Source organism: Notamacropus eugenii, chromosome 1, assembly GCF_028372415.1.
Source record: "Notamacropus eugenii isolate mMacEug1 chromosome 1, mMacEug1.pri_v2, whole genome shotgun sequence".
NCBI lineage: Eukaryota > Metazoa > Chordata > Mammalia > Diprotodontia > Macropodidae > Notamacropus > Notamacropus eugenii.
In genome coordinates this window covers 2316008-2335957 of record NC_092872.1, presented here as the reverse complement: position 1 = coordinate 2335957, position 19950 = coordinate 2316008, and the positions used below count along the sequence as shown (strand labels likewise).

At 49.2% G+C, this 19950-nt stretch overlaps 1 protein-coding gene across 6 annotated transcripts; it reads left to right on the top strand.

The window, feature by feature from the left end:
• Positions 1-287: 287 nt before the first annotated feature.
• GLYCTK (glycerate kinase) lies at positions 288-15253 on the top strand. Of its 6 annotated transcripts, none has more exons than XM_072650226.1 (5): positions 288-1299; positions 5496-5912; positions 6332-6483; positions 13065-13240; positions 13889-15253. In XM_072650226.1, the coding sequence occupies exons 2-5, from the start codon at positions 5536-5538 to the stop codon at positions 14750-14752; spliced, it is 1569 nt and encodes a 522-aa protein (XP_072506327.1). In that variant the 5' UTR covers positions 288-1299; positions 5496-5535; the 3' UTR covers positions 14753-15253. The 6 variants fall into 6 exon arrangements, with proteins under 6 accessions (XP_072506327.1, XP_072506324.1, XP_072506318.1 ...); XM_072650223.1 differs by lacking the exon at positions 288-1299 and adding an exon at positions 1377-2616; XM_072650217.1 differs by lacking the exon at positions 288-1299 and adding an exon at positions 1377-2749.
• Positions 15254-19950: the final 4697 nt, after the last annotated feature.

Genomic DNA, 19950 nt, shown 5'->3' with positions numbered 1-19950 from the left:
GCCTGGGTGCGCCGCCTTTCGGAGTCTCCTCAGCCTTTAGCAGGCCTTCGGGTGGTGGGGAAGCCAGAGGCCCGGGTGTGGACCCTGCGGACCGAGGGCCCCGCCATCTCTGCCCCGGCGAGGGTCAGCGGAGGGGGCGCAGGAGTGAGGGAGGGTCAGGCCCGAGGCTCCGGGCCGGATCGATCTGTCGGCGATGGCCGCTTCGTGTCCGCTCTTCGTGACCGCGCCGCGCGTGGGGTTTTCTCGGCAGAGCTTTCCCCAGCTCGTTTTACGGAGGGGGAGCTGAGGCCAACGGGGGAAGTGACTTGGCCAGGGTCACACGGTGTCAGAGGGTTCAGGCCGGGGTCAGACCCCGGGGGGCCTCGGGGCAGGCCCTGCGGGCCCGGGGCAGATGGGGGGGAGGGGCGGGCCCGAGGTGGGGGGGAACTCGGGGGCAGGAGGGCCGGGGCGGAAATCAGCAGAAAGACGAACCCTGGGAGCAAACAGGGCCCTAGGGGGGCTCAGGGCCCGGGGCCTACGTCACGTCAACAACACCGGGCGGGGCGGGGGCTCCCTGGGGGGCGGGCGCTGTGCGGGGCGCCGGGAGCCGCCGCGGGCAGGGCGTGATTGTTGGGCACGTGCGGGGTGGCGGGAGAGGCGCGAGCCGGGGGTCCACGAGGCGAGCACGGGCTTCTCCCGGGGCCTCCACGACCGCTTAGACGATTCCACGTTCCCTACGTTACTCCGTGACCCGGTCACGCCGTCTAGAGGAGGGGGTCCAGGAGTCTCTGGACGGAGTGTGGGATGCGGGATGCGGCAGGAGCAGTGTGCGGGACGGAGCTCACGGCTGGACGCGACAAAGCCACGGGCACTGAGGAGGCCCCCCCCCCGGGCCGCTCCGACCGGGACCCCGGCAGAAAACAGTGAGGGGTGTCCTGGAAGGAGGCCTGGGGCAAAGCCTCGGGTGACCGTGGCGGGGGGGCCCGATGGGCTCCCCGTGATCGGGGCGAGGCGGAGCCTGCGCCTCCGTCCAGCCCCACTTCCGCCCGGCTCCTTCTTCTCTTCCGGCTCCGACCTCGCGCCCGTCCGAGAACTTCCAGTTCCCCCAAGACTGGGAACTTCGGAGGAGAACGGACTAGGGCGCAGGGAGCTGGGAAGAGCCCGAGCCCGGGACGGCGGCGCGTGCGCACAGCCACACTTCTCGCTCTTCCAGCTGGGCTCGGGGGCGGGGCATTGCCTTGTTTACGGAAAGAAGAAAGCGGAAACTCGATGAACAACCGCCTAGTCAGAGCGCCGAGCTCAGGTTACGTCATCTCCCGAGTAAGTGATTAGGCGGGAGCTGGGATGCGTCACTTCCGGATCCTATTTAAGCGTGAGCCGGAAGTGGGCAGACCACGTGACCCAGCCGTGCGCTTGCACCTGCAGAGGAAGGCCCAGAACCTTCCCAGGGAGAGGGAAGGGGGAATTCCTCTGTGTTCTGGCCTTTCCTGCCTCTGGAAAGAGCCCCGGGTTTGCAGCCACCCTACAAACTCCAGCTTTAGCCACTTACTTGGCCATACTGGGCCTTAATGTCCCAATTTGTAAAACAGGGGAGGTGCAGCGTCCTATGATCCCAGTGTATTGGGGTCCCCGGGGGCGGACTGGCTGCCCGCCATGGAACTGGGAGGTCACGGGGCACGGCCGTTTATTATGTCTCAGGTCTCAGGTTCCTCTTGTAAAATGAGACCTCCCAGGTGCCCCGCATTCTGAAGCGCCCCCCGCCCTTGGCACGGAGGAATCGAAGGACTCGCCCGGCGGGGCTTGCTGAAGAGAGGGTGAAGCCGGGCTGGGTCACCTCCCTCCGGAGCTTTGGGCCAAGGGGTTGGTGAAAGCTCTCGGTGAGGCGTGGCCGGGGGCGAGCCGGGCAGGGTCCCAGGCCCCGAAGGCCCGAGGAGGGGCGGCGTTAGTGCGTAAAACAGAGCGCGCAGGATTACGCAGAAAGTAATCGCGTTGAGATAGTTATCCTGTGAATTTAAATTCAGGGCCGAGGTGAAGAGCCCCTGGGCTGGGACGGCCGACAGCCCCGCATCCGGGTTCGGGACACCGGCTGCGTCACCAAGGCGCCCCACGTCTGGGCCTCGGAGAGATGGGGATCACGGCACCCCGCCCGCCTCTCGGGGTGCTGTGAGCGATCAGAGACCGGCCGTCATTCCGCAGAGATGAGGGCAGGTTTTCAGAGGGCATTCCCTTCCTCCCCAGCAAAGACTTGAGCACCCCTTTTACGGAGGCAGGGGTGGCCCCGAACGTAAAGGGGGGTCAAACGTCCGTGGTGGGGGACAGACGAGCTGCCAGGCGGTGACGAGCGGTGCCTCCCTCTTCAGAGCACTGAGCAAGGACCAAGGACAGGAGCGCCCCCCGAAAACCCCCGGACAAGCACGTCTTCAGTGGCGGGGCCGGGCGCTCCCCGTTCTAGGACGTGGCTAGAAAGACGCCGCGGAGACTCCCTGATGGGGGCCGGGCTGCGGCTTGTTTAGGGGTCTCCCTCCAAGTGGGGAGCGCTTCGTGCCGGGCGGTGTCTCTGAGAACGAAGTCTGGTTCATAACCAGACCTGGCACGTGACCTAGGCAGGGGCTTTTCACCTGCGCTTGTAGCTGATTTGTAAGTTACTTTGTAGCCACGGCATGACACGCCCCCCGCCTGTCACCAGTGGGGATTGCTGGGGACCCCACCATGTCGGGGCACAGGGCGGATTCACACACTCAGACCCCCCGGCCAAACGACCAAGTCCATGGTGATGACCGGAGTGGGGGGTGAGGTTCTCGGGGCATCTGCGGTTTAAGGGGGCTGAGGTTTTGCGTCCGGACCGGGTTAGGGAGGGTCCGCAGTCCGGCTGCGCTGGTGCCGAGTGAAAGGAACGTTAATTAGTCACTGAAAAGATGGTCAGGTAAACTAAGTGCCCCAGGCGGGCCAGGCCGGGCCAGACGCCTTGGGCAGGGATGGGGGCGGGGGTGGGGGCGATCCTGGCCACTGAAATGCAGGGGAACCTCCAGGGACTGGCTTGCTTTCCTTTTAGGGGTCCAGGCCCCTCCGGCTAGTTGGGCTTCCTTCAGCAAGCTCGGTCTCTTTTTCAAGCCTCTGAGCCTTTGTCCGGGCTGCTGGTTCCTTTTCACCGTCACCTAGGGCTTACTGTCACATCTCCTACGGAACCTCAAATGGTTAGCACGGGATCAAGAACCTAAGAAGTCCTTTACTTCAATCCCCTTGTTTTGCAAGGGAAAACAAGAGTTTGTAACCTGCCCAAGCTCACATTGGTGGTCAGCAGAGCTGATGGGTGGGGTTCGGACTCTGGGAACCTCCTTGAACTCCCCTTGAACCTTCCCACTTAACCTGGCCTTTCATATTCACATCTGTTGCCCTTGGCCTAGTCTGACCTTCCGTTGTCTGCTACTTCTTGAATGCCCCACCTACATCCCACCCAATACCTCCCAATTGCTTCCAGCTATCTCCCACCCTGGATTACATCCCTAGTTACCCCAATCCCATCGAGATCCTCCTTAGAAGCTCCTCCCAGATGACTAGACCACCTCTAGATCTTTCCATAGACTTTTTATATATAAGTGCCATCTTGCCTCCATGAAGGCACTCAGATTCAGTGCAGCTCAGACTCTGTCCCGCTTGTGAATACAAGCGTTACAAATGCTTAGGCTCCTTAAGAGTCAACCCAGTTTGGTGAATGTTTAATAAACTCTGTTTTTCTTTGGCTTTAAGAAGGCTTGTGTCGAATTCATTCAAGCAGGACCCCGGCACGTGGGTGTTTTGTGGTCTCCCAGCACCCCTCAACCTCAGCAGAGCCGGAACAAATAATAAATGTAGCTGACAGCTGAAAGGGCCTTAAGGTTTGCAAAGAGCCTTCCCTGCAGTATTTCATTTGAATTTTACTGGCAACTATAAAGTAGGTGCTTTGAAGAAACCAAGACTCAAAAAGGTCAAGTCTTGTCCAGGGTCACCCAGCCAAGACACTGGATTTAAAGTCCTAAGACCTGTGTTTGAATGTGACGCTTAACTCACCCTAACCTGTGGAATGTTAAGCAAGTCACTGTAACCCAACTCACTACCTGTGAAATAACCCTTTACGCTTCCCTAACACTTTAACGTTGCTACAGTTTCCTCATCCCTAAACTAAAGGGGGTTGAATTAGATAATCCTTAAATCTTCTCTAACTCTGAATCTGTGAACCTTTGATCCTAAGTGTTTGAATCAGAATTCGAAGCCAAGTCTTTCTAAGAGACTCCAAGTCAAACACTCTAGGACCTGAGGCCTTTTGAATGCCAGACCAGGAGTCCTTCCTCTGAAGCTACTTGGAAGCGAATGGATATTGTTCACTGCTCTTCCCCCAGCCCATGATTCTAGGCCCTCAGGTAGTAGTGGTGGGATAGAGAGGTTCCTTCTGTCTCTGTGGATCTGCCCTTAGAGACCACATCAGATTTCAAGTGTTGGAATGCCTGAGGACTGCCCTTGGGTCAGAGTCCTCAGCCTGCCCCAAATAGAAATTGATCTCTTAAACCCAGTGAACTGTGGTTCTTATATATCAGAATGGGAATGATAGGAAGCTACCTTGGGTTTTTCTGATCATCGAATGCTTTGTCTTTGCCTAGACTCAACAATGATTTACGGCAGAGTAGAACTTGGAGTATTCAGACAGCCAAGTGGAGTCTCTTGACAGAGAATAGTGGTGGAGATTTAGTGGAGGACTAAATGCTTATGAGGAGGCGCGGTTGGCAATGAGAGAGGGATGTAGTCATCTGGGGATGGGGCACTGGGTTCAGGGGGTGTCAGTGAGGCGGTGTTCCCTTTGTGAATGATTAACTTTCACTGAGGATGACCTTGCTGGGGAGTTTAAGTAACAGGACCTCTGGACTCTGGGATAGAACCACTTGGGAGTCCAGAAGAGCAGAGAGAGTAAGAAAATGGGCCAGGGCTGTGCCTCTGCTATACCAGGGCTGGTGGGGGCTTCTAGTGAAGAGAGGTTGGGCCCTAAGGGTGTGGGGGTTTGGCTGGGGGTACAGGGGGTTGGGAAGCAAACTAAACAGTAGGACACAGAGAATGATGGAACAGTAGGTGAGAATGAGAAGGGTTTAGATCAGAGGTTAGAAATGAGGGCCAGCAGTTCTAGAACTGAGGAAAACCCTTCAGAGCTTTGTAAATTGTCCATTACCACAGCAACCCCTGTGAAGCTAGAGCTCTTGGAGACCACAGAATCATAGGATTTTAGAGCTGGGAGGGAGGGACCTTGGAGACCATCTGGTTCCTGAAGTTGCAGAAAAGGAAATGAAGACCAAGAGCGTTTGTGACTTGTCTAAAGTCACACATCCAGTAAGTGACAGAGCCAGGTTTCAAACTGAGGTCTTTTGCTTCGAAATCTCGTTATTTCCACTATCTTCCATTGCCTTCTATGGTCTCTGGAGGTTAGGTGAAGATCAGCCCCCCCCCCCAAAACACATACACAATTCATTTGTTTCTGACATTTTTTCTTGCAGATGATCATGGATACCAGACACTGCTAAGAGTGGGCTGGGCATGGCTGCCACACTTCGAGTCTTACCCAGCTTTGCGCGTGCTCGCCCCTGCCCAGTGCTTTGGGGGAGTCCAGCTTCCTGGTCTGCTAGCAACATGGCTCTGGTGGAGCAGGCCTGGCAAATGTTTGAGGGTGCGGTGGGTGCAGTGATGCCAGGCCCCCTGTTACGCCGGAACCTAACACTAGACACAGAGACTGGACAGCTGAAGGTTCGGGACAGGAACTTCCACCTCCATCACAATCTTTACCTAGCAGGCTTTGGCAAAGCTGTGCTGGGCATGGCGGCAGTGGTGGAGGAGCTACTGAGTGAACATCTGGTTGAGGGTGTGATCAGTGTGCCCAAGGGTATCCAAGCAGCTATGGAGCATGCTGGCATGAAGTAAGATGCTGGCGGGGGGGTAGGTGGTAGAATGGGGGTGAGGAGAGAGAGAAAATGCTACAGAGGACACTCTAGGTGCTATGATTAGGGTCCTTTCCCCATCTTCTGCCTCACAGGCATCTTCAGATCCCGTATATTCTTTCTACCTACCTCTGTAGAATGAATAAAATTCTTTGGGTCATGTACTAGGCTTGGTCTTGAGACTGAGCAGGTTGATTCCCTTTCTTCTATCAACTGAGTTTGCCTAGTTTAGGCCTATTTGAGAAAGAGAACATCTCTGTAATCAATAAGGGGCCCCATGTCAGGTAGGAATTTGGGGACTTAGTGAGCTAGAGGAGTCATCCCCTCTCTCCCCATAGCCCAGAAAAGAGGGGAGGAAGGTGGCAGGAACACAAGCCCCCACCACTTCCCCTTTGCAGGGAGATGCTGCTGAAGCCACACAGCCATATCCAAGTGTTTGAAGGAGCGAAGGACAACTTGCCTGATGGGGATGCCCAGCAGGCTGCACTAGCCATCCGGCACTTAGCAGAGAGGCTGACAGCTGATGACCTGCTGCTGGTCCTTATCTCAGGTGAGGTGGAGGAGGGAAGGTATAAATGGGATCTTGAATGATACTCAACCTTTGTGTCCCTTTTCTGCTGCTTCCTTTCTTTCCCTATGATTCCTCCTCTTCTCTTTTTCCGGTATGACTTACTTCTTCATATGGTGACTGACTTTCTTTTCCAAGGTTCCTCCCCTTGCCTGCTCCAGCACCCTTCTATCCCTTCTTCTGGAGATCATGAAAAACAGGAGAAATCTACTCTTTTGAGACATGGGAGTAGCTATTTTTCCTAAAAGTAAAAGGATGAATCATGACCTTCTCAGGGCTCCAGACTGAGTAGTCTGATGTGCTCCTGCTAACATACTGTCTAGCCTTCCCAACATCTCCACATGAGGGCATCCCTACTCTGTATTCAGTATGTCTGCCTTGTCCTAACCTGGCTACCATTACCCAATTGTGCCTTGCTTCCAAGGCCCAGAAATGGTGGCCCAGGTTCCCTTGACAACTCAAAAGGCATTTCATTTCATTACTACTCTCCTCTTGATCTAGCCAACAGAATTTTGCTGAGCAGCTCGCAAGGGCACTGAAGAAGGGAACCTACAGTTTGTTTTGTTTTTTTACTTAATTATTTTTTTCTCCAATTACATGTTAAGATAGTTTTTATAAGATTTTGAATTCCAAATTTTCTATCTCCCTTCCTCCCCTCCCTCTTCCCACGACAGCATGCAGTCTGATATAGGTTATGTATGTACAATCATATCAATCATATTTTCGCATTCAGCCTCCCCTCACTCAGAACAAAGTCAAGTGCAAGTCATGTCGTTATTTCTCTGATGGCATGGTCTTCTTCGGCAATGAAGGGTGAACACACACATTTTCACTTAGTCGTGTTATAAAAGAAGAATCAGAGCAAAAGGGGAAAACTATGAGAAGGTAAAACCAAAAAAATAACAAAAAAGTGAAAAGAGTCTGCTTTGATCTGCATTCAGACCTCATAGTTCTGTCTCTGGATGTGGATACATTTTCCATCATGAATCTTTTGGAATTGTCTTGGATTACTGCATTGCGGAGAAGAGCTAAGTCTTTTAAAGTCACTTATCGCACAGTGTTGCTGTTACCGTGTACAATGTTCTCCTGGTTCTGCTCATTTCACTCAGCATCAGGTCATGTAAGTCTTTCCATGTTTTTCTGAAGTCCGCCTGCTCATCATTTCTTATAGCACGATAGTATATTCCATGACATTCATATATCACAACTTGTTCAACCATTTCCCAACTAACGGACATCCCCTCAGTTTCCAATTCTTTGCTGCCACAAGAAGAGCTGCTATAAATATTTTGTATGTGTGGGTCCTTTTCCTCTACAGTCTTAACAGTTCTTAAGTCCTCCCTCTCAGGGACCAATGAACCCCTCAAACCCAGTCATCCAACCTCTCTACCTGGGTGCAGGATCTCTCTTGCTCATTGCATGCCACCATTTCCTGCCTCCCTAAATCCCTGCCTCCCTGGCTAAGCTGAAGTGGGTATGAGCCTAGGATTTACAGAGTAAGAATGCCCTTGTTTTAGTCCCAGTTTAGCTACTTATGATAACCTTGTATTAACTTTGGGGTAGTCTTCTAGATTCTAACTATACTAGGCAGCTCTCTAAGACTATAAAGAACAGAACTGTTTTCTCTGCTTTGGTAGGGTGGAGTTCTCTACACCAATAAGATCATAGATCTGGACCAAACAAATCACAAGACATTGTGCTAGAAGATGCAATAACCTGCCCTCAAGGGGCTTACTACTGGAGGATAGAATATGTAGCTAGATAATTGGAAGAGGGAGAAGACCCTCGCTGCTAGGTGGATGGGGAAAGGCTTCCCATAGTATCTCTTAGCTGAGGAGGGAGCACATTCCAGGCCTCCACGAATGCTGAAATGGAGGAGGGACATGGTATGCTGGAGCTCTGACAACAATAAATAGGCCAGTTGGATAGGAAGTGAATTCATAAAGGGGGAAGTCATGTGAAGTGCTCAGGAAAGAGAGCCTGGAGCCACATCCTATGGGTCTTTGAAAGGCCACTCATGAGTTTATGTTACACTCTAGAGGCTTCAAGATTCTTGAGCAGAAATAGCCCAAGTTTGTGCTGTAGGGATATTATTTTGATAGAGAGAGATAGGAGAAAAACCAGGAAAGGGCAGCACCATCAATGTCAGGGGAGGACTCCCTTCTTCGCAGAGGCAGGGGACTGACTGTGTTGGACCTGGCTAATTTTGCTGAACCATTTTCCCTCTCTTTTTATTCTTTGTTTTAATGGATGGTTTCCGGACACAGGGAAAGGGAGAGCTATATTGAGAAAAACAGATGATGCTATAAGAAGGTATGAACAGGAATACTACAGAGAATTCTAGAAGGACTCATATGCACTGATGCTGAGTGAAAGGAGCAGAACCAGGAGAACTCTGTACACAGCAACAACCCCAGTGTGTGAGGAATTTTTCTGGTAGATTTAGTCCTTCCCAGCAATGCGAGGACCTAAAACATTCTCAATGGACTCGAGGCAAAATGCCATCCACATCCAGAGAAAGAACTATGGAATTGGAAAGCAGAACATCTTCTCTTGTATTATGTTTGTTTGTTTTTTTCATGGTTTCCCCCATTCATTTTAATTCCTCTATGCAACATGACTAATGTGAAAATGTGCTTAATAAGAATGTATGTATAGAAACCATATAAGATTGCACACTGTCTTGGGGAGGCGGGGGGAGGGGGAGAAAACCTAAGACTTATGGAAGTGATTATAGAAAACTGAAAACAAATAAATTTTTTTAAAAAGATGAACAAAAACATTTTAAAAACCAAGGGAGGAAGGGATATCCAAGGGGGGGGTGGTGTGGTTTGGTTAAGAGTGTCTCAAGCTGAAGTCAAGAAGAATGAGGACCAAAAGAGGCCATTGGATTCAGCATTTAAGAGAAGCTTGAAGGATACCTTTAGATGAGTAGTGGGATGATACACTAGATAGCAAGGAGCTGAGAAGTGAGTGGAAGATAAGAAAACAGGCATCCAGGATCATCAGCTTTTTCGGGTACTTTGTCTATGAAAGGGGGGTAAGAGATGGGATGAGAGTTTAAGGGAGTAACAGGGAGAAGTGAAGGTTTTTTTAAGGATGTTCACGTGTGGACGCAGCAGGAAAGAGGACAAGGGAGACAAAGAAGGATCAGCTCTGCTGTTTGGAGAGAATTGGGTCAAGGACCCAAGGAGTGGTTTGGATAAGAAGAAGGGCCAGTTCTTTGTTAGACTAGAACAAATGAGGAGAGAATGGAGGCTGATGAGTTTCAAGGTGTGAATTAGAGGAAAAAAGAGAGCCTGTGACAGATTACCTGTTTTCTCAGTAGAATATTGGTGTAGGACACTTAAGGAGAAAAGAAAAATCTTGGAATACTGTACGAAGTAATGCCCACATAACTTGGTGAAGAGTAGTAGGATTGCCATGTAGTCCCGAAGCCATAAGGTAACAGAAGGGGATGGTTCCTTACAGAAGAGTGACATGGCTTCCTTCAGCAGGGACCCACAAGTGCATGATTGTGGTGTTCGGCCTTCGTTTCTCTGATGGCATGGTCTTCTTCGGCCACGAAGGACGAGCACAAGTACGTGAGTAGGAGTGAAGAAGGTGGCTGGTGGAGATAATCAGTGACTGGGGTTTGGCTAGAGGATAAAGGTGAGAGGACAAGGGGGGCAAAGGAAGAGAGTGTGTATTTAAAGCTGGGTCGAACTGGGAGAACAGGGAAGGGTAGAGTGACTGGGAGCCCTGGTAAAATGCAGACTGGGCTTTTTAGGAGTGAAGTAGAGGGGGAAGTGAAAGGAGACTGTGATCAAAGAGAAATCCCAAGAGTTCTGACTTTGCTTCTACAGAAGTAAAAGTTATTGGTGTGGCTTCATCCTCCTCGTCCCCCACCAATTACTACATATTTCTTTTGCCTATATTTTCATTTGCTTATCTGTGTGCATGTTATTTTCCTGAAGTAGAATGTAATCCTTGAGGATAGGGACCATTTCATTTTTTTTCCTTTGTGGCCTCAGAACCTAGCATGGTGTCTGGGCCATCGTCGGAGCTTAATAAATGATTGTTGAGTATGTAACAGTCAAGAGTGTGATCATTCTTGAGTGGTTATGGTGGAGTATGGAACAGCTCAGGAGAGTTGAGATTGATGAACTAAGAGATAAGAAGTGTTTTAAGGGACATCAGGTCATACAAGAAAACCCAGGAATATGAAGGCAGAGGTGGGGGTGGGGAGAAAGGCTGAGTAAAAATACTGAACTTCTTGAGGTCAGGAAATAGGATTTCTTTTAAAAGTGTTTTGTTGCACTTCTCTTTTAAAAGAAAAGTACCTTTCTCTTCTCACTGATTTTTCTTCCTTTATTAAACCTCCCTTGAAATAAATGACATGGCTAAGGGAAAAAAAATCAACACACTGTCCTTGTCTGAAAATATATGCCTCATTTCACATCTGTATTCCATCTCCGCCTATGCAAAGAAGCGAGAGGCTGCTCCATCATCAGCCTTATGAGGTCATTACTGATCACTGAGCTGATCAAAATTCTTTCATTTTTTTTTTTACTGTTGTCTTCCTTTACACTATTGTTGTGATTGTGTAAGTTATTCTTCTGGCTCTCTTTACCTCCATCTGTATCAGTCTACACAAGATTTCCCAGGTTTCTCTTAATTCTTTGTATTTGTCATTTTTTAGGACAATATTACATCCCATCCCCCATATCACAATTTGTGATCAGTGGGCATACATGTTATTTCTAGTTCTTTCCTACTACAGAAAGTGTGGCCATAAATATTTTTGTATGTATGACTTTCTTTGGCCTTCTTGGACTACATGTTTCAGAGTGGTATTGATGTATCAAAGGTGTATACGGTTTAGGGATTTTTTTTGGTGTTTAATTTCATATTGTTTTCCAGAAATTGAACCCATTTACATAGCTCCACCAATCACAAAGGAGCATTTCTCTTTTTCCTAGTGATTTGGAGTATTCTCTCACATGATTGCTGATAACTTACATTTTTACTTTTCAAAATTGCCTGTTTGTGTCCTTTGACTGCTTATCTATTCTTGAATGGCTTATTCTCATATATTTCTATCAGTTCCCTATATATCTTGGATATCAGGCCTTTATAGAAATATCTACTGCAGAAGTTTTGAGAACCACCTGTCCAAGAAAGGAGCCAGTTAGTCCTCACAAATGCACACAAAGAGCCAGTAAGTAAGATGCCCAAGAGCACCAAACAGAAGGAGGCAGATTCTGCTCCAAGACTTGGTGTGATAAGAACTGTGGTAGAGGAGGGGGAGGGGGAAGGATGCCTTAGGCAGTGGGGGGGGGGGGGGGGGGGCGGTCAGGCCATGCTGAGCAGGACTGTGCTGTGTACTCAGAAATTATGCACCCAGAACCAGAGGGACCTGGTAGAAAGCATGTGAGCAAAAATCGGTGGAGGGAGAGACAGAAACAGTGTTATTTTACATTACAGGATGCCTGGACAGGAAGAAAACAGATGAGTTCAGTAAACAACCTGTGAGACCATAGAGGTAGAGCTGGAAAGGACCTTAGAGGTCACCAAGTCAAACCTCTTCATTTTACAGATGAGAAAACTGAGGCACTGAAAGGTTAAGTGACTGACAGCCTGATACAAAGATTTGAAATCTTCCTTGAATTCAGTTCTTGGATATCTGCTAAAGGTTTCTGCTCGCTCTCTCTCTCTTTTGCACTTTCTCTCTCTCTGCCAAAAGCAGAGCAGGTGGTAATTTCTTGACTTGCCTTGTGAAATCACCAGTCATGGAAAAAAAGCCCCTAAAAAGAAATAAACAAAAAAGGGATGCAAGGTACCCTTTGACCGAAGATCTCATCTTTAAGAGCCCCGTGATGAAAAAGTGTATCAGTATGTTCTTTCACATACCAGGAAAAAAGTGAGATTGAATTGAGGAAGTTAGTAAAAGCCTGATGACTGAGTGCCCATGGATTCGACTGGACTCCAGATCGTAACCAATTCCTTTGCCTCATCCATGATATCAATGGATGAGGTATAGCAGAAGATAGCCTGCTTAGGAGCAGGTCCTTGGCTCTTGGTTGGGTCTGATATTGGAGGCCTGTCCTGGCTTTGGGAGGTATGCTGTCTGAATCCTTCACGGTTACGGAGGGCTGAAGCATGATTGTTTGTTTGTGTGGTTTGAAGAGACAACAGAGGTAGTTGGGCCAGTCGCAGACCTGTTTCCTGGTGGTTCTTAGTAAGGAAGGGCTGTAGTGTTGTCATAGTTACTTAGAGCAGAGTAGTATTCTCTCTGGGGTGATAGGTCTCCAAGATGGAGAGAGGCTTCCAAACCTAAACACTGTGGGGATATCCACTCCCAACAATGAGACAACTGAATTGTGATTAAATGAAGTGATATGTTCAGACTGCCTTAAGAATTGTAAAGGCCTAGATGTCAACTATGAGGAGGATGATAATGATGGTGTGAAGAGAGGTATGAAAGGGACTCTCTTCTCTGAATTTCCTCCTGTACTCCCTCCCCTCCAGCCCTCTCTACCTTTCTCCCCACCTAAGCTGACCTGACTTTCTTCCCATTGCAGGGGGAGGCTCAGCCCTGCTTCCTGCTCCAATCCCTCCAGTTACTCTAGAAGAGAAACAGTTGCTCACCAAGATGCTGGCAGCCAGTGGTGCCACAATTCAGGAACTAAATACCATCCGTAAGGCCTTGTCCCAACTCAAGGGTGGGGGCCTGGCCAGAGCTGCTTACCCTGCACAGGTGAATGATTATCCAACATTTTCTTGAAAGGCCTGGGAGGGCCTCCTGGGTGCCATTACTTAGGGTTCGTTGGTAACAGGGCAGGCAATAGGGATAGAGATACCGAAGAAGGTGGCATTGTTCCTCTTGTCAGGGACCTTGCAGCCAAATAGAGAAGACAGGACACAAAGGTATTATTCACAAATTAACCTACAAAATGCATTGCTATGTTATGGCATACTGCAAATTGTGTGTGTCTGTGTATGTCTGTGTGTCCATGTACACATATACGTACGCCAAGGGAATACAGATTAAATGAGAGATTGAGTTAGTCATGGAAGGCTTATTGGAGGAAAGCAGGAGAAGGACTAGGGTAGGTGACTCTCCCTGATGAGCTGAGGAAGTGAGAATTGTGTGTAGGGAGACAGTAGATGGACTTTGCTGGCATTCAGAATCTGTGCGGGTAATTGAAGAGGAGAGATGGGGTGATCTCAGACGTGAGTTAGTGATGCACCGCACAAAGAAGTTTGGATTTACTCTGATGGTCCCAGGGGCAAGAAGCTTCATCAGGCTCAGCCCCACTTACCGCAGTTCACCCCAATTGTTCCTTAAGTTTCCTGTGCTTGGTCTCCTCCCCTCCCATACCACCTCTGATTCTCTTTCTCCCAGGTGGTGAGCCTGATTTTGTCAGATGTTGTGGGGGACCCTGTGGATATGATCGCTAGTGGTCCCACGGTAGCAAGTGACCACAATGTTCAGGATTGCCTGCAGATCCTCAGCCGGTATGACCTCCGTGGAGTCTTGCCCAGATCTGTCAAGACAGTGCTGGCCTGGGCTGACTCAGATCCCCGTGGTCCTCCCCACTGTGGCCATGTCCTCAATGTGGTTATTGGCTCCAATTCCCTGGCCCTGGCTGAGGCCCAGCGTCGCGCTGAGGCCCTGGGTTACCAGGCACTGGTTCTTAGCACAGTCATACAAGGTGAGGTGGGTCGCCTGGCTCGATTCTATGGGCTCCTGGCCCAGGCAGCTGGTGTACGCCTTTCCTCTAAGGTTACACAGATCAGGAAGGAAGAAGATGAGCTTCAGAGGCTGGTAGAAGAACTACAACTCTCAGACCTGAAGTTGGAGGAAGTCCTGGGTGCTGTGGAGGAGGCCAAGGGCCCTGTCTGCCTTCTGGCCGGAGGGGAACCCACAGTGCGGGTGCAGGGCTCAGGCAAGGGGGGTCGAAACCAAGAGCTAGCACTTCGGGTGGGTGTAGAGATGAGTGGGTCCCCAATAAGTGACTGGGAGGCTCTATTCCTGAGTGGTGGAACTGATGGGCAGGATGGTCCCACCGAGGCAACAGGGGCCTGGGTCACCCCAGGACTGACCAATGAGGCAGCAACAGAAGGTCTGGATATAGCAGCTTTCTTGGCCAATAGTGATTCAAATACCTTCTTCCAACGCCTGCAGAGTGGTGTTCACCTCCTTCATACTGGGTTGACGGGCACCAATGTCATGGATGTTCACCTGCTGCTCCTCCGGCCCTCCTGATAGGGAACAGGGCCAGTATAGCTCTCACCATTTCCTTAGGTCCTATGAGATACTGGGGCTGGAAGGTGGGGCAGGGCCCCCAGGGGAATCTGGTACCCGGCCCTTAGCTCCTTATGTGGAATTCACTGGGCCACTCCAGCTTTGATAAGAGTGGTACTTAACAGGAGAGCACTAGGGAACAGAGAGCACTCCTGATCCATTCCTGACTTGTTAGGTCGTTATTGCAGTCTGCTTCCCTTGTGGGTCACTTATCTGTTTCAAGGCACCAGCTACCCCACATTCTAGTTGCTTTTCCCCCAAGCACAATCTGTTGGCTGCCTTGGGGGAGGTAACAGTTATTGTTGTAGGACCTTCCCTAGGTCACTACTCTGCCAAATCTCGTCCCCCTGGGCTGTTCTTCCCCCAGCCTATTTTTACCTCCAGGGGTTGGTGATGAAAAAAAATATGACTCAGTGTTTGGGAAAGGGTGTGAAAATAAACAGGATGAATTCACTGGCTAAATGTGATTTTTTTTCTCTTCGTTCTGCTTGTGGGCTTGGAGCCAGATCTCTTGGGCAGCCCTAACCTCAGGGGATGGAAGTTACTGACCTTCCTCTCCCATTCAGAGATATTTGGAGACCCAGTATGGACTTCTTGGTTAGGACTATTAAGAAAAGACCCAGCTGGGCTCCAGGATAATAGCAGGGAATCACATATGACTTGATGCAAAGCATTCTCTGTGACATGCACTCAGTCTTCACTCCTCTCTTTCCCGAGAGGCCACACTTCTTTCTCAGCTCAGTGGTCCTGATGGGGTGTTTGAACCCAAGCCCAAAGACCCTATCTTTTGCAATAACTCATATGAGTAGGCCTCAGTGAAGAAGACTGTCTCTCTGTGTCATAGTGACCTCTGTAAGAATTTCCCATGGCTAAACAGGACTTTCTTGTACCAATGGAACTATTTCATCCTGACTCTCTCAGTTACTGGGTACAGTCCAGAAGTCAAGATATACGTCCACGCCCCACTTGCTAGTCTTGCCCCCTCCTTAGCTTCTTGCAGTGAATTCTGGGTAAAATGCTTGTGCAGTAGATACAAAAATTGCATGTTCCTTTAAGAACTGACCAGTCCTTAATCCTGCCCCAGACCATCTAATTAGCATACTTGGCTCTCCACTTACTGAACTTTTTCTGTATAAGCCTTAGGTTTACTCCTATTAGGTTGCAAGTTCCTTAAAGAACTTCCCCTGCTTTCTAAGTGTCACAATATTTGAAGCTTTTATACTGAAGCACAGTTTGAGCCCTTGAATTCTTTCTAGATGACACTGCAAAACCCCAGTAGTTTTGGGATCCCCCGAACCTCATCATTTCTACCAGGTGGGTAAGGGTGAAAGAGAGAAGAAAAAGTCAGGTAATAGCTATTCAGCTTGTTTTAGGAGGGCCACCTAATAGAATATGCCTTCTCTTGGAGAGGGTCCCCATTGCCCAACCCATCCTGATGCTACCAGCACTACTTCTCCGCTGCCCATCCCCATTGTGATACACAGCTCCAATCCCCAAATGAATCTCCCATAGGAAGCACAAGGGGACTGCCCAGCATGGCCAGGCTATGGCCCTGGGCAAGCTCTCATGTCCTCCCCTCCCTAATTTGCGGCTCCTCTCCATGGGCCAGATTCAGGGCTGTCCTGGTAAAATGTGATTGGAGGGGCAGTGACCCTGTCAGAAGGAATAGGACAGGAGAAGACTTGCCCTGAGCCTTGGTAGTGGTCTGGTTCAGGCTCCTGGACTTTTGCTGTTGGGATACTCCCTGCCCTCCTCCTGACAGCCTCACTAAATATAGTCTCCAAACTTGGGGGTCAGGATAGCCCTTATTTTAGATTTTTGGGGATCCCAGATCAATAAGAAGTCAGATGCCTGAGGTTTCATTTTCTGTGCCCAGTAGTCTGGGGAACTAGAGGAAACTGTAGGTAGATGGGGGTTTTAGGGACTTAGGGGCTCCATTGTCAGCAAGACATGATGAAGTAAAGTGGGGGCAGTTGGAGAGATAGCAGAGAGGACTCAGCCTGGAGTAAAGTTGGGACTGGGGGGCAAGTTAAGGAACTCAGGGAAGGCAAACTGTACCTCCTTTATGATGGGGGGGGGTCACTTTGCCTCCTTTGCCCACTCTGGGTGCCCTGAAATATAAGAGGACCTTAAAGACTTAGTCCTGTTGTAGACCTAGGCCTGTAACACAGTTCTCACACACACGCACACGCACATGCACACGCGCACACACACACACACGCGCACACACACACACACACACACTCTTGCATCCTGGGGCACAAAGTGGTCCAAATGTATACCCGGACATTTCAGCGTGCGTGCGTGTGTGTGTGTGTGTGTGTGTGTGTGTGTGAACACAGACAAAAACGTTTAGGACACAAACATATTTTTAGGTACATAGGCATATGTCTGTATGTGTACGTGAATATAGGTATGTACATATCCACACACATACAATTTGCATGTATGTCCATATGTACATTTTAAAGCTCACTTTAGTCTATGGCCCCAGTTTTAGAGTAATCCCCAAGTTCTTGGAGACTGAGGACCCCTAGTCTCTGGCTCTCTTTTTCGCTAGCCATCCCACCCCTCCATATAACACCCCCCTACCAAATCCCTACTTCCCAATGGTAGGAGCTAAGTTCTGCTCAGGTACCATTGGCCTGAGTTATTTACAGAATCTTGTTAGATTCATCTATGTACCACCTTGGATTACTCTGTTGATTGCTCTAGACTGAAAAAATTAGATAAATATTGCTGGCTGAGTATTCAATAGGACTCATTATTCATTCTATAAATACCAATTATAGTTAATTTAAATATTCATCATCCCTAGGGTTCTTAGTTTCTCTCCCTTCCCCTAAGTCTCTGTAGCCACTCTCTCTCTCCTGGTTCTCATCTCAATCAGGTTCTAGATATTTTTAGTTCCAGCATCAGCCCTGGCTAAAGGAAGCTACCTCAGATATTTTTGCTGGCTTGAGGGAGTGAGGGAGGGTGGGTGGAAGAGTCATCACAAGGGTCTTGGTAGCCCCTATAGGTACCAAAGATATGTAGGGTTTAGAACAGGAAAGGATCTATCTAGTTAGCATGATCAAATGCTCCATCACCCAGTAATTAAGTTCTAGGGAGAATAGTTAGGTCCAATCCCCCCAGGGCCCTGCTCTGCTCAGTTGCCATGCTTTAGCTCATACCATTATCCTCAATGGGAATGGCATCTTCCTTTCTCTGCCTGGATTCCTTAGATCCCTCCATCGAATATTGATCTCTCATTTTGTGGAACTCTTCAGTGCTTACTGTTTGTATAGTTTGTGGTGAGCATGGATTTGTGTGTGTAGGTCAAGTTATATGCATGTGGATATGTTACCATATTTCATGCTTCCGTCTTCCTAGTTGTGACCCTAGCTCCATTTTGTCCCCAATGGAGTGTCCCTTCTTATCCCCTCTACTTTGCCATTTATACCAAGATTGTCAATAAAACCCCTTCTTTCTTCCCATCCCTACCATGGAAACACCAAAACTTTCATTTATTGAGATCAAAGGTGACTCAAGAGGAGGATGTGAGATTCCTGGCCCTTGTGGCTGAGGCAGCTCTGGGGTTTGTAGAGTCGAGAGGCAACCAGCCTCAGGCCAGCAAAGCCTCCACAGCCATGCTAGGATTAGTCATAACCTATTTCTCTACTAAATGGACTGAAGCAAAGGGAAGACCCTAGGATGTTCTTCCCTTTGTTTCTCCAGAGCATGCAGGACTGGGCTCTAGATGTGCTTGCCTAATGCTGGCTTCAGGGCTAACTGGTCCAGTGACTGACTAAGCAAATAACATACTTGCCAGATGACTGATAGATGGAGCAACCCATTCACTGTTCAAAAGGTGCACCAGTCAGTCAATGAAAGGGGCCCAACACTGCTCTTTCAGCACCCCCTTTCCCAGGCTGACTGTCCCCCAGGGACTATGTGGGTTCAAGAGGTCCAAAGTTGTTGAGGGCTAGGATGGAGTGTGGTAGCAAGAACTTCCGGGAAGTCTGTTCTCTGCGACTGTGCTCATTATCGTTCTGTATTGTTCTTCATACCCCACTGGATGTTGCTGTCTCCATGAGGTAAACGAGAACTACAGAGTACAAAAAGCTATGTAAAATCAATGCGTGTCCTCTAGGATAACATTCCTGAAGACAATAAACTAGCCAAGAGACGGGGAATGAGAAGGAGCAAATTGTCACGTAGATTTTGTCTTTAAAAACCCAGACCCTCAGATCAATAAATGGAGCTGTCCTATCTTCTCTTGCCTGCCTGTGTCTTTCTTCTTCACCACTTCACTGAGCCATGTGGGGATGCTGGCCATTCACCACACAAAGTGGTGATATAACTTAAAGGTGTTAATGAAACCAGGGACTTAAGTAAGGCTCATAAGATCTCCCCTCCAGAGCTAAGATTGAGGGTTGGGGGAAGAATGCAGCGGGCTCTGGGGTCCTCAGAGCTGAGTCCTTTGTTTTGTCTCTAGATGGCTCAACATTTTGGAGTCAGTCAGTGGACAGCCCAAACCAAGCATCTACTATGTGCAGAGGACTGGTAGTCTGTGGGAGATTTGGGGGCCTGCCCTTTAGAAGCCAGAGACACACATATATGTACAGCACATATGTGTAGGGAATTCCCAGGCTCAGAAGAAAGACAGGAAGCTGGGTAAAGGTGTTCTGGGACCCCCTGGTTATGGGGTGGGAGAGGAAACAAACAGAGCCTTGCCTTGGGAACCTGGAAGGAAGACATAGATTTAGGGAAAGATGATTTGATTGCTTCAGGGTGAGAAGAACAAGTCGGGGAGTTTTCCCCACTTTTTTTCAGCCAGTTCAAGTCTCTTCCCTCTTTTAAAATCTTCCTTAAAACTAACCTCCTCTAGGAAGCCTCCCCTAATTAAGTCTACTTAGGTTTATTTAAATAGGTCTGAGGCAGGATCTTCCTGACCCCAAGTCTAACAGTCTATTCCCTAGGTCACATGCCTCCCTATGGGAGCTCATGGCCAAGGATGCCCTCTAGGGAAAGTGCAGGTCTGTGGTAGCCCAGCAGCAGCTCACAGGTTAACAGCAGGATACTTTGCCTTGGTGCTTTCAGGTTTACCAAGCCATTTCCTCACAACTGCTCTCTGAGGTAGGAATTACAAGTCTTATTATTTCCAATCAACAGAAAAA